The sequence below is a fragment of the Mya arenaria genome, chromosome 13 (assembly GCF_026914265.1).
Source record: "Mya arenaria isolate MELC-2E11 chromosome 13, ASM2691426v1".
NCBI classification, from domain to species: domain Eukaryota; kingdom Metazoa; phylum Mollusca; class Bivalvia; order Myida; family Myidae; genus Mya; species Mya arenaria.
Window position 1 is genome coordinate 22,434,480 of NC_069134.1, and position 12,467 is coordinate 22,446,946.

Consider the following 12,467-nt stretch of genomic DNA (forward strand, 5'->3'; position numbering starts at 1 on the left):
AACAATGTGCAATTCCTTTTTGTTATTGGAAATCTTGTTGCCGAAATTTCTACTTATTGACAGTCTACATCTGATTTTCATAGGGGGCGCAGTAAAATGCATTTGATTGGTCGTGATATTGTCGCAATTCATTGGCTCTGACAGTCACGTGGAGAGCACATGTGTTGACAGACATTTTCATCCCAAAACAGAAATGGTATTTATAAGTTTTTCTGTTTAAATTCTCACCGATTAAGAATTGATTATTTAAACCAATACGATACGTCAATAAATACAAAAGTGAACACTTGTGTTGTTGCTCCTTTAGCTGTCAAACCGAGTGACAACAGGAACAACATTCGTACTCATAGCTTTTCGTACCATACCATTAGCAGCGATTATCTGTCATACATTTAATTAGTTATGGTTCCCATTTCATTCCTGTTGTTTTGTTTTTATATAAAGAAGTGTTATTTTTAACTTTTCAAACATTTATATTCTCCAGCCGGCAAGAAAGAAGAAGTTTATCAACAAGAAGGATGCAGTTACATTCCACCTGGTTCACAGGAGCCAGCAGGATCCAATGCTGGTCAGCACTGAGGCGTCACAGCATGTTCTTGTAGAAGGCAAAGAAAAGGTAGCTATCAAAACATGTACTGCCATGTGATGATGAAACAATATTGTAATCAAATTCAACATTGATTTCTAGTATGCTCCAGTTTCATCTTTTAGAGTTGACCGTTTTTGTGTCACAGTGGGTGTCATGAAACTAGGAAACCCATGATAAAAATGAGGTAGCTATCAAATCATGTACTGCCATATGATGATAAGACAACATTGTTATCAAATTCAATATTTATAATTTTCTCAGGTTTCATGTTTTTAATTCAGTGTGTCAAATTGAGTGGCATGAAACTAGGAAAACTTGATTAAAATAGTGTAAAAACTAACACCTTTTCATTAAATCAGAAGTTGGTATTAAAGTATCACACAGTGAAAACTGGCTGGTGAAACTTGTCCAATCAGGCAGTATTGCTTGATTTGTTAATTATTGCCTGATCAAGCAATACTTGCCTAATTGAGTCATAATTATAACAAAAAAGTACCATTGGAATAATGCCCAATTTGACAAGATTCACCAGCCTCAACAACATATTCAATGCAGGACAAGTACTGCATAACGCATTGATGTTTTGTTTTAACCTGTATCTATTTATAACAATTGCACAAAAAGATACAATTTGAAATGAATAGAATATAAAGACTGTTAAAGTATGAAATAAAACATCATAAGAAAAGTATACTTGCACATTAAATTCATATTAATATTTTTGAGAAGTACTTGTGGGTGATTTTAAAAAAATGAAGACTGCTTTAAAGCTGCACTCTCACATATTTACCATTTGTACAACTTTTTGTCGTAGACAGATCAAATTTTGCGTAAATATCTGCACACCAACTGGGCTAGAATTTAAACTTTTTTCCTACTTGCAATTTTTTGCAAGTGGGTAAATTTTCAACTCGTGTTTTCAAACAGTTATTTGCTTTTTTTCTAAAGTATTACATTTGGTTAAGTAAGCACTATATGCCAAATAATATAGTAACAAAAGTGAATACAAGTGAGTTCTAGTTAAATGTTTAATGAACATGTGTCAAACATTACTTTTTCGTAAGAACACATGACAAAATTCTTTTAATCAATAGCACAATAGACATTTTTTCATTTCACATTATTTAATAAGTCTGAATAAAACTTCTTACAATGTCAGTGTAACATTCAGGTGAAAACCCAAATGGTATTGAATCGCACACACAAACAGTGGTTTCTTCCCTTTGCTGTACTTCTCTGCTTGTCAAGGGAGATCACTGTGTTGGAATTTGTGTACTATGTCATATGGTGATAAATAAAGAAGTCCAACTTCAACACAAATTATTTATTTATGAAACAACGTTTCGGCCATTCGGCCTTCATCAGGTTGTATGTATATAATTAACAGGAAATGACGTCAACATCAAATGACGTCAACGTTGATAACGTCAAAATATAGCATACATTTTTGCGCAAAATAATGTCTTATAGGATCTAAAGAGATACAATTATACTGATAAAATGCAATATAAATGCATAAACAAACATCAATAAACCAGTATAAACTATGCAACATTAAATAGGTTAAAACACTATGTCATCAAATCAGCACACACGATCTGTGCCACAAAAGTGTTAAATGCTTAGCTGTTATGCATTGTAAAGCGTCTTTGCGATATGATATTCGTTGCATACTAATTACCGTTCGTCCTCTGGTATTTTGTTTTGAAATATGGGACTCACAAATTTTAGCAAGTAGATTTTTGTGGTCGCTATCAGCAAAACTGACTTGCATTTAGCGAGTATGCAAGCTTAAATTTGAGCCCTGACCAATGATATCAGATTGCTGACAAAAGAACAGATTGCAGATTTTTGTATTTCCATTCGAAAATTAATGTTTTAAGGCTTAAACCGTTGCTAACGGTTAAGAAAAATGCATGAAAGATCCATTTTTTGAACTTAAATATAAAAATCTGCAATCATATTTTTTGTCAGCAGTCTTATATAACTTATATATTTCATGGATTTTAGCAAAAATTGGCTCTTTCCCAGACAAAAAATAAAAAAGTTGTCCAAATGTTCAATCTGTGAGAGTGCAGCTTTATCTTTTAGAAATAAAAACTTTTTGATTTAAAGCCTAGATAAACAAACATAGCTTTACGTACAAAATACTTATGCCAAGTTTCATCAAGATTGCATTTAAACTTCTGAATTTATAAGGGAAAACGATGTAATATGGAGCGATTTAAAGACTTTTTTTAATTTTCATTATTGAAAGAATAGATTTTTAAAAAAGAGAAGATTTTATATCGAAATAATGTTAATTGAAAATTAAAACTACATGTATGTAGATTTTAAAAGTAGTATTTGCTCACTTTTATGATAAATCAGCTATAATGAATGAGTACTTAAATAAGGATTGGTGTAAAAAAAGAAGGGTCGCAAGCGTAATCTTTTTTATATAATTTTCAAGTTTATATGTATACACAGGATTAAAACAATGTGTTTTCCTAAAAGGTTGTAGTCAGTTGTTTATAAATTAACCTCAACAAGATAATTCCTTTTAACATAGGGTGAATAATCTGTGAAAGAACTTTGTTATACTTTCATCTTGCAACAATTTAAAATTTCCTTTGTACGATACTTATTTCATGATATCTTTGGAAATATTTGACCTTATCGATCAAAATTAGATTTTTGCACAAATTACGTAAAACTGAATCAAAAACTGTATTTTCATCATTTTGATGTTGAATTGTTGAAGATTGTGGCCTTGAAAGTGAAAATTTGACAAAAAATGAAAAAAAAAAACATGTTTATAACAATATATTCAAGCACAAAGAAAATGATGTTGAGGAGCGTCATGAGGAACTGCGGAAGTTTGGGGTGTTTTTTGACGATAACTATGACTACATGCAGCACCTTAAAGACACCAATGAGATCTACCAAGTGGAAATGGTTGACGAAGGTGTGGCAGTAGAAGAAAACAAGGTGAGTCGATTATTATATGTCAATTTTTTTTTATTATATGTCAATTTTATTATTTTTTGGACAAATTGTACAAACCACTGCTTTTGCAATAAATGCTTGCTTGTTTGAACAAGGCATGGCAATATCATATAACCTGTTCCTGGTAGAACAATTGAAGAGGAAAATGAATTTGTGCTCTGCCATCTGTTTCAGTACACAAGTATATTGTTTGTGTATTTAATAAGAATATGTAACAAAACTTGTTTTTTGCCTCTTTTATAAGGGCCATCATGCCAATCTAGTCTATATTCTTTCCAGTGTTCAAAAAATAAATACCATATCATATTTTTGTTTCACATTATGAAAATGGGGAATGTACAAGTTGTCTGGTATATTAACAGTTCTAACAAAATCCCTATCTTATTTTAATTTGCTATTGACTCAAGTTTGCCACAAGCATTCATGTCTTTCACTTCCAACATGTTTCAATTGCTGAATTTGATCATATGTACCACCCCAAATATGTTTTACTTCATGAATGATATACACTATTTCTGACCATGTTTTGTTACTGTTCATTATGATTATGATGTAAATTTACATTAATGAAATAAAACGGGGAACTGTTGGGTTTTTATATGATAGTAACTTGGTATTGAAATTCTCATCTTTTCCCAAATTTTGAGTGGGTCCTTTTCCACGAATAATTCTAAATAACCCATGTTTTCAGAGCGCACCCAGGATACAACTCCCTTCAAGTGCCCTTCCCTCAGAGTATGAAAAGCCTGTTGGTCTTCTAAATACAGCTCTTCCTATAAGAGGTATTTTCTTCAGTATTAACTGTTTGCTTCATGCCATTTTCACACAACACAAGTACTTATGCACTAACTTGAGTAGAAAATCAAGTGTCTATTGAAGAACTTAACCATACTAAGTAACTTCTAGGTAGATCAATCTTTAAGAAAATTTGAGTAGATTGATAAAATTATTTGTGGCTTAGAAAATATTGATGTATTCATTTGTTGCTGTATCAGGGCCTCGGCCTGACTGGGACCCGGACATTGTGGAGGCACTGGATGATGACTTTGACTTTGACAACCCGGATAATCAGCTGGATGATGATTTTATGCAGATTGCAAACACCACCAAGAACATGTATGGAAAATATCAACCTAATATTGTTAACTTATTTATTGAAGCTTTTTTGTGAAGACCGTTGAGTCTGTTTCCTGAGTAGAAACCAGTGCTTCTACCCAAATAGCAAAATTAGACATACACAGGCTCAAGACCTCATTCACTATCTTGTTCACATTTTCGTTTAAAGAATAATGTTCAATAATGTTTGTAATGTGCCTAAATGAAACACTGTTACTGTGTTTTTCAATTATCATACAAGCATGAGCTAGCAAGCCGGGCAGTAGTTCAATAGTTGCTGTCATGAATGTTTAAAGTATCGTAAATGGACTTTTTACGCTTTTCTAGCAATATACACATTCACGGTATAAGTCATAATTGAGCATGTTTATGATGAGAACTATTTGCAGAACAGTTCTGTTGAAAAATATAAATGTCTGAACCACTGAAACATGCTACCTATCAGGTCACTTTGTTTGATTGAATGGTGTTCCATGTAATTTTACTTTTGCTAAAAAAAATACACCTATTTTTAGCAGAAGTTATTATATTGCCATGCCAAAGTTTTCTTGTAATAACAGGTTAATATTTTACTCCTTGTTTGTCCCTCTAGTGGTGAAGAAGGAAGTGATCTTGAAGAGGTCAGTGACCTTGACTCCAATATGGCTGACCTGTCAGACAACGATGACTTTGATGGGGACTTTAAATATGGTGACCAGATGTTTATGGATGAAGAAACAAAATCTCGATTCACCAACTACTCCATGTCATCAAGTGTGATACGACGTAACGAGGGACTGACGCTTCTAGATGATAGGTTTGAGAAGGTTCGTTTTTAAAGTGTGTACTTATTATTATACTTATACAGTTTACATCCGTTTACCCCCCCCTGGTCCGGGGGGATAGCTGGGGAAATGGACCGTGTTTGTACAGTTAACATCTGTTATACAATGAAACATGTTGCCTTGAAGAATTTGCTATTTTGTGAGTTTTTGTGGTAAATTGTTCTTGAACTAATAATATCACCTTTAATTCAGACGGTTCTTCATCATTCATAAATTGATTATTTTGTATATTAATTGTGCCCTTGCATGAGTGTGTACAAAGCATTAAATTTTTATACAAAGCAACTATTGCTGTCAATACAGAAGCATGTTGATGATGATCTAGATACGCAGAACATTTCTGTTGAAAAATATAAATGTCTGAACCACTGAAACATGCTATCCTTGTAGTTTGATTTCATGTTGCAAAGGAATTGTAGCTAATATCTCTTGTACTCCATATACTCCCTGACCCATTTGGGGTTTCGGTGCCAACATTTGTAAAAAAGCTGAACTGGCATTTGAACACATTGTTGTAACATACTTAATCCCGGCACATGACATGTAATAAAACCGGTGCCTGCAGCCGGTGTTCCAATGGTCAAGTTTTATGACATGCTGTATGTTGGGCTAAGTCTTTTTGGGTATATCACAGCATTTAAAACAGTGTTGGATCATTAATGGTGAATAGAGGTTTTAATCAGTCATTATATTTTGCAAAGTTAAATAAAAAAATTGGTAGGGTTTATGAGCATATAATAAAATCTTCATTCCAGTCAATGCAAAATGACATAGCTTGAATATGCTTTTTATAAACATTTATGGGATTATTATATCAGAGAGTCCGGTGCTTAGACTTTGGATGCCTGTTCAATGAGTTCACTTTGAAAGGTAATGCATATAGATCAGTAATTGCATTAATGTTTGTGACAATTGACTCAAGTTTCTCAAACATACAATAGTCTATTTTAGTTCATTCACTTCTGTTGTGTTTACAGGTGTTTGAGGGGTATGATGATGCAGAGATTGGTGCCCTGGACTCAGAGGACATAGATGGATCGCTGCAGCAGGGTAGCATGATGCTTGACTCTATAGTACAGGAGTTTGAACAAACTCAGAACCTCAAGTATGTATCTCTAAAAATTTAATAGCTAACGTTGTATATATTTTTTTAATTACAAAAATGCATCTGGCCTGCTTTTGTAGAGGATCTTAGTTATAACTTCACAAATCATAAATTTATAGGAACATCTTAAATGGCAGCAATGTTTCTTCAAGTTAAATACTGGCTAAAGTTCAGTTCTCACTGCAAAATTATGAAAATATGACACCAAGATATTTTCTCTTAAAAATGCGGATTGTTAATGAAACTAGTCCCTGCATTTAGATACCTTGTTTATAAATTGCATCTCTTTCATCATAATGAGTAAATTATATAGTAGGATTAAATTAAAGTATTTTTTGTACACAGTTTTGCAGAGTTATTTTTTTGAGAACATCATAAGATTGTAATGTTCTTGAGACTTAAAATGACAACCAAGTCATGGTAACTACTTTCATAAGTCTCGGTGGAAATGGATGATGCATAACTAAGACACTGAACTACAAATGTAGATGTCAGTCTAAGGAACCACTGACATTTCCAGCCATCTCATTGTAAAATTGAATGTTTAAATACAATGCGATTGTAGAAACTAGTGATGTATAATCAGACTACTGAAGGCAATAGTCTCTGAAGATTCTAGTCTAAGGAACCACTGAAGTTTCTACGATGAAATGTTGGGATAAATCAATGATAAAGCATTATCGAAAAGAAATTGTTAACCATTGTGATAATTGATTGCATGATCTTTGTTATTTATTATTGTTATGTCACTGCATTCTCTTAAAATAGAAAAAAGTATGATAGGAAAAAAAACAGTATCAATTATTTGTGTTCAACTCAAAAACTCTATAAAAGCTTATTGTTGAAAAATTACCTCCACATACAACAAAAACCAGCATAATTATTTGCTTTTGTTCTCATTATTTCCATACACTTATGAACATTCAAATGCAGCTTGTTTTTCTCTTATACAGCACATAAAACATTTTTATAATTTTTTTACTTTGATTACATAATCGAAAATTCAAAATGACTGGAGTTAAAGCTGACCAATAATTTCATATGATTAATTATGACTTTAGACTGGTTTTCAATTTGTTGTGTAGTGTGTATGAATTTGTTTAATTTTGATTGTGTTTGAGGGTTAGGAGACATTTCCAGCAGTATAAAATGTCTCCTAGGTTCCTTCATGAAATGGCCCCATGGAGTTCTTAGTTTCGAGATAATGATCAAATTGTATTAAAAGGTTTAAGGCTAAAAATAACAGTTACCAAGTCATGTTTAAATAAGTGTCAGTGGAAATGGATGATGCATAACTAAGACACTGAACTACAAATGTAGATGTCAGTCTAAGGAACCACTGACATTTCCAGCCATCTCATTGTAAAACCAAATGTTAAAATGCACTGTGACTCCTGAACACTCCCATTTCAAAACAATAGATAGCAGGGTTCATGTAGAAGCTAGTGATGCATAATCAGACTACTGAAGGCAACAGCCTCTGTAGATTCTAGTCTAAGGAACCACTGAAGTTTCTGTGATTTAATATTAACCTATATAACATTGATTGGGAAAATTTTATTTACATTCAAGTCCATATCAAGGGGAGCAGTATTCATGTAAGTTCTGCGTAGCCATTGGAAAGTGGGTTCTGAATTCATGGTGAAATATATGATATAGAACCATACCAAACACACAAACAGATAAAACACTGAAATATGCACCTTGCTACAGATGGATACCTTTAACAATATACAACTTTTACTGCTGCTTATGAAATTCTGTCTGTAACATGATTGTGGAAGCTAGTGATGTAGAATAAGACTACTGAGGACAATTGTCTTTCTGAAGATTCTAGTCTAAGGAACCACTGAAGTTTCTACATCATACATCATAGGCTGTACCACTTCCTTGACCTTGATTGTGAAGATGGCTATTACCTATTTATTAGGCTATTACCTATTTATTATTTACACTTTACTTAAGTCCATTTCTAGGGTGGAAACCAGAACCTGCTCCAATTTCTTGAAAATTCTTAAGCAGAATATTAAGCATACAAGCTGAAGTATCTTTTTTCATTTAGCTAAATTTCCAACCTAAATTTGACATTTCTATATAGATTATGTGAATGTGCCTGCACTAAGCCCTTGACACTTGCATAATAATTCCATTTTCTGCATCTTAATGATATATATATTTTGAAACTAGTGATGTAAAATCAGACTACTGAATCTTTTTGAAGATTTTAGTCTAAGGAACCACTGAAGTTTCTAATATTTTTTAACCATAAGCTAAATCATATCTATCCATAGACTACAAGTATTTCATTTTGCTATTTACATGTTACTCAAACGATTCGGCTTCATAACAGTTCCTCCAGTATTTGATTTTAGGCTGGTCATTTTGTTGTCCTAGAGCAAAATACCGTAAATCACTGTGTATAGGTTGTTATCATAACCAATGTATCTCCATGCGTTTTCAGAAAGCTGTCTGAAGTTGTGGATGAGGGTGTAGGAGGTGGCGGTGGGGGTGGGGATGTAGGGAGTGAGAGTGATACGGACAGTGACACGGAGCTGGTCACTGTGGAGGTGCGGCCAGAAGAGAAGTGGGACTGTGAGTCCATTCTGTCCACATACTCTAACCTTTACAATCACCCAAGGCTTATAAAGGAACCCACAAAGGTGAGCTGATTCCTATTTTGTTTTGACATGTACCGGTATTTAAGATGACATGCTAGTAAAATGTGAGTTATATTTTTCTGCACTGAAATCTGTGGAAATATTTCTCGCCCCTGGCATACATCACAATCAATTGATCAAGCAGCTACATGCGTTATTTACTCGTATTTTTCTTCCAAGGATTATGAGGTGATTTCAATTCTTTGATAATGCAGCAGAGGGCAGATCGATCTTTTTTGACATTTTCCCTGAACATGCTTGAAATATTGTATTGATGGAGTAATGATGTATTACTCAGACACTAATGACATAGTCATGTGAAGATGTCTAAGGAACCACTGAGGTTTTCATCGAGTAATAATTCTATTAACCTGGGACCTGTTTTAGCTTAGTCAGAACTTTTTATAGCCAAGGTCTATAGGAACATCCCTTCAGAAGTTAATATCATTCATTCACTCTGTTTTGTTTTGACTATTAATATGCATTGAGTGCCAAATATCAACAAGACATTAACAATATTAGCTAAATGAAAACTTAATAGACTTTATGTGGTAAACATGGAATACCAGAGGACACTGTGACTAACTATTATTTCATAATTTTTCAAATTTCCAGAACAAGCCAGTCAAGTTGAAAGGGAAACTTGGTTTACCTGAGGACTCCATAGCATCGCGAGGTCTGACAGAGAAGGATCTGAACATGCTGAACCAGCGCGAGCCGATGGACAAGGCGAGCACATACAGACCTAAGGATGAAACGGCACAGGAGAGAGCTAATAGGAAGAAGGCTATCAAAGAGGACAGAAGGGTATGTGTTCATTGAGAGAAAACACAGACTGATTCAAGCAGGAACATAGGTGTTGCTAGCATATTTTATTAAAAAGATATAACTAAAAGCGGTGGACTTGCTGCTGAAAGTCAATGAAGCAGAGCTAAATGATGAATGATGTGAACAGCTCATGTCCCTGAGGTTTGATGAAGAATGTTTAAGGAACAAATGAGCCGCTCTTCAGAAATTTAAATATATATTCTGATTTAGGAATTGTCATGCACAATCTTTATAATTTTTAATTCAGTGCTTCTATTTTTGCATTGAGAAATAAAGATAATCATGTATGATTGACTAATTGACTTACAAAATATTGTTTCTCTGCACGCAAATTGTTTCTGAGATGGACTTTCTGCAAATACTTAAAAAAAAATTATCCTCAATAGCTGACTGTTGACCACAGTGAATATATGTATTGCATCTAGTAAAATCAAATCTCAAAAAAACTCAAAACTGTTGTAAAATCCATTTACTTAAAAAAATCATTAAAATTAAACTATTGTCAGCTAGTTATCCCAAGATGCTTGTGTGTAGTTTTAACAAAATGTGTACCATGGATGCCAACAACGAGTGGTTATGTTATGTGTTGGAAATGCTTCTTGCTTGAAAAACCTTACTGCACACTTAAAAAGAAAAGCACTTTGTTTTTTTTACAACCAAGCTATTTTAACAATGTGAACAATCCTTTACTTAGAATTTGTAGAAATGAAATTACAAGAAAAGGATCATGGATGTTTAAAAAAATATATTAAATTTTCAATATTCTTTATTTCAGGAAAGAAGACAAGAAAAGAAAATGAACAAAACAGCATTTACAAAAGAGAAAATACGACAGGAAAAAGAAATGATGAACTTGAACAGTAATTTAAAAGGAATTAAAATTGTGTGACATTTGTGATGCTATTTGTTTTCTTTTTAATAGTTCTAAGTTGCAATATGTTCATGAATTGAAATTGAAGTTCATTCGAAATGTTTTATAGGTATTGTTTCATAAGTTTAGTGCTTTAAGAATAAAAAAAACTTCAATAAGTGACCTATTTATTGTTCTTGCAAATATTTATTGTTTTGACCATAAAAGAAAGAAGAAAAACCTGTTCTTATTTATTAGTAGAAAACATTTAAGATGGTTGTATGGTGATAGTTTGAAAATCAATATAACTAGAATGTTGGGTGAAAAATTATTTATGACTACAGATTGTCAATTTCCTACTACCAATTTCAGAGGCTGACAGCCTCTCACCTAAGATGTCATGAATTCTGATGACCAATTATTTTTGAAAATCTGTCGAAAAGGTCGACATCTGCATCTATCGATAGTGATTTTGTCTTGATTTATTATTAAAAGTATAGCCTTGAAGCAGTGGCAGTGTCGGGCCGTTTATGTCAAGTTTCTTTTCTTTCAAAACAGACAAAAAGACGGACAAAAAAATATTCATGTTCTCTGTAAAATTTGAACTCCAATTTAAAGCTGCACTCTCACAGATATTCCGTTTTTACAACTTTTTTATTTTTTGTCTTGGAAAGAATAATTTTTTGCGTAAATATCTGCAAAACGATATAAGATTGCTGACAAAAGATTAGATCGCAGATTTCCATATTTCTGTTCGAAAATGTATGTTTTATGGCTTAAACCGTTACTAACGGTTTAAGAAGAATGCATAGAAAATCAATTTTTGATAAAAAAAATCTGCGAACTGATCTTTTGTCATCTGACAGTCTTTTATCACTGGTTTGCAGATATTTAAGCAAAAATTTGCTCGTTCCAAGACAAAAAGTCGTCATAACGTTCAATCTGTGAGAGTGCAGATTTTGATTTGTATTTTGGAGAAAACTAACCGACCAGTCAGAATATGCACTGACAGTTTTTAAGAAAAATAATTTAGCTTACCGTATGACGCAAATGGTAAATAATGGTTCATGCGCAGGAGTGAGAAATACCACAACAGGCTGCCTGGATACAAGAATGGAAAATTAATTCTTCTGAAAAACGGCCAGAACTGTGTCAGGCTGTTGTGGATTGTAACCAGTCACACTTGACCTGTATTTTAGCGTTAAACATGTGTACCAATTTGATTAGACCCAGTGTACCTGTTCTACGTTATTGTCAGGACACCAAAATTCGCAATATCAAAGTTGAAATGGGGCCATAACTCGCACATAATATTTGAAACTGGTAAGGTAGATCAAATTTGATCTGCAGAGTCCAGACATGTTTGTTTTTTTTGCAAATTCTAATGTTAGTGAATATATATCTGTTTACAAATAAGGCCAGAGTTTTTATATCTTTAGATTTACGGGAGCGCCGTACCTAAATATTGCAAAACCCAAATAAAAATAAAATTCATTTTCGTAGTTTTATT

General features: G+C 33.1%; 1 protein-coding gene across 1 annotated transcript; it reads left to right on the forward strand.

Moving 5' to 3' along the window:
• Positions 1 to 141: 141 nt before the first annotated feature.
• LOC128212817 (protein LTV1 homolog) lies at positions 142 to 11,191 on the forward strand. The gene is made up of 10 exons (XM_052918150.1): positions 142 to 196; positions 485 to 616; positions 3,404 to 3,559; positions 4,269 to 4,359; positions 4,573 to 4,693; positions 5,286 to 5,499; positions 6,495 to 6,622; positions 9,084 to 9,282; positions 9,895 to 10,086; positions 10,883 to 11,191. Exons 1-10 carry the CDS (start codon positions 194 to 196, stop codon positions 10,994 to 10,996), a joined length of 1,350 nt encoding a protein of 449 aa, XP_052774110.1. The 5' UTR covers positions 142 to 193; the 3' UTR covers positions 10,997 to 11,191.
• Positions 11,192 to 12,467: the final 1,276 nt, after the last annotated feature.

Coding starts and splice junctions, on each gene's coding strand:
- LOC128212817 (XM_052918150.1), top strand. Junction 617..3,403: donor TTGTAGAAGGCAAAGAAAAG/GTAGCTATCAAA, acceptor AATATATTCAAG/CACAAAGAAAATGATGTTGA. Junction 10,087..10,882: donor CTATCAAAGAGGACAGAAGG/GTATGTGTTCAT, acceptor TCTTTATTTCAG/GAAAGAAGACAAGAAAAGAA.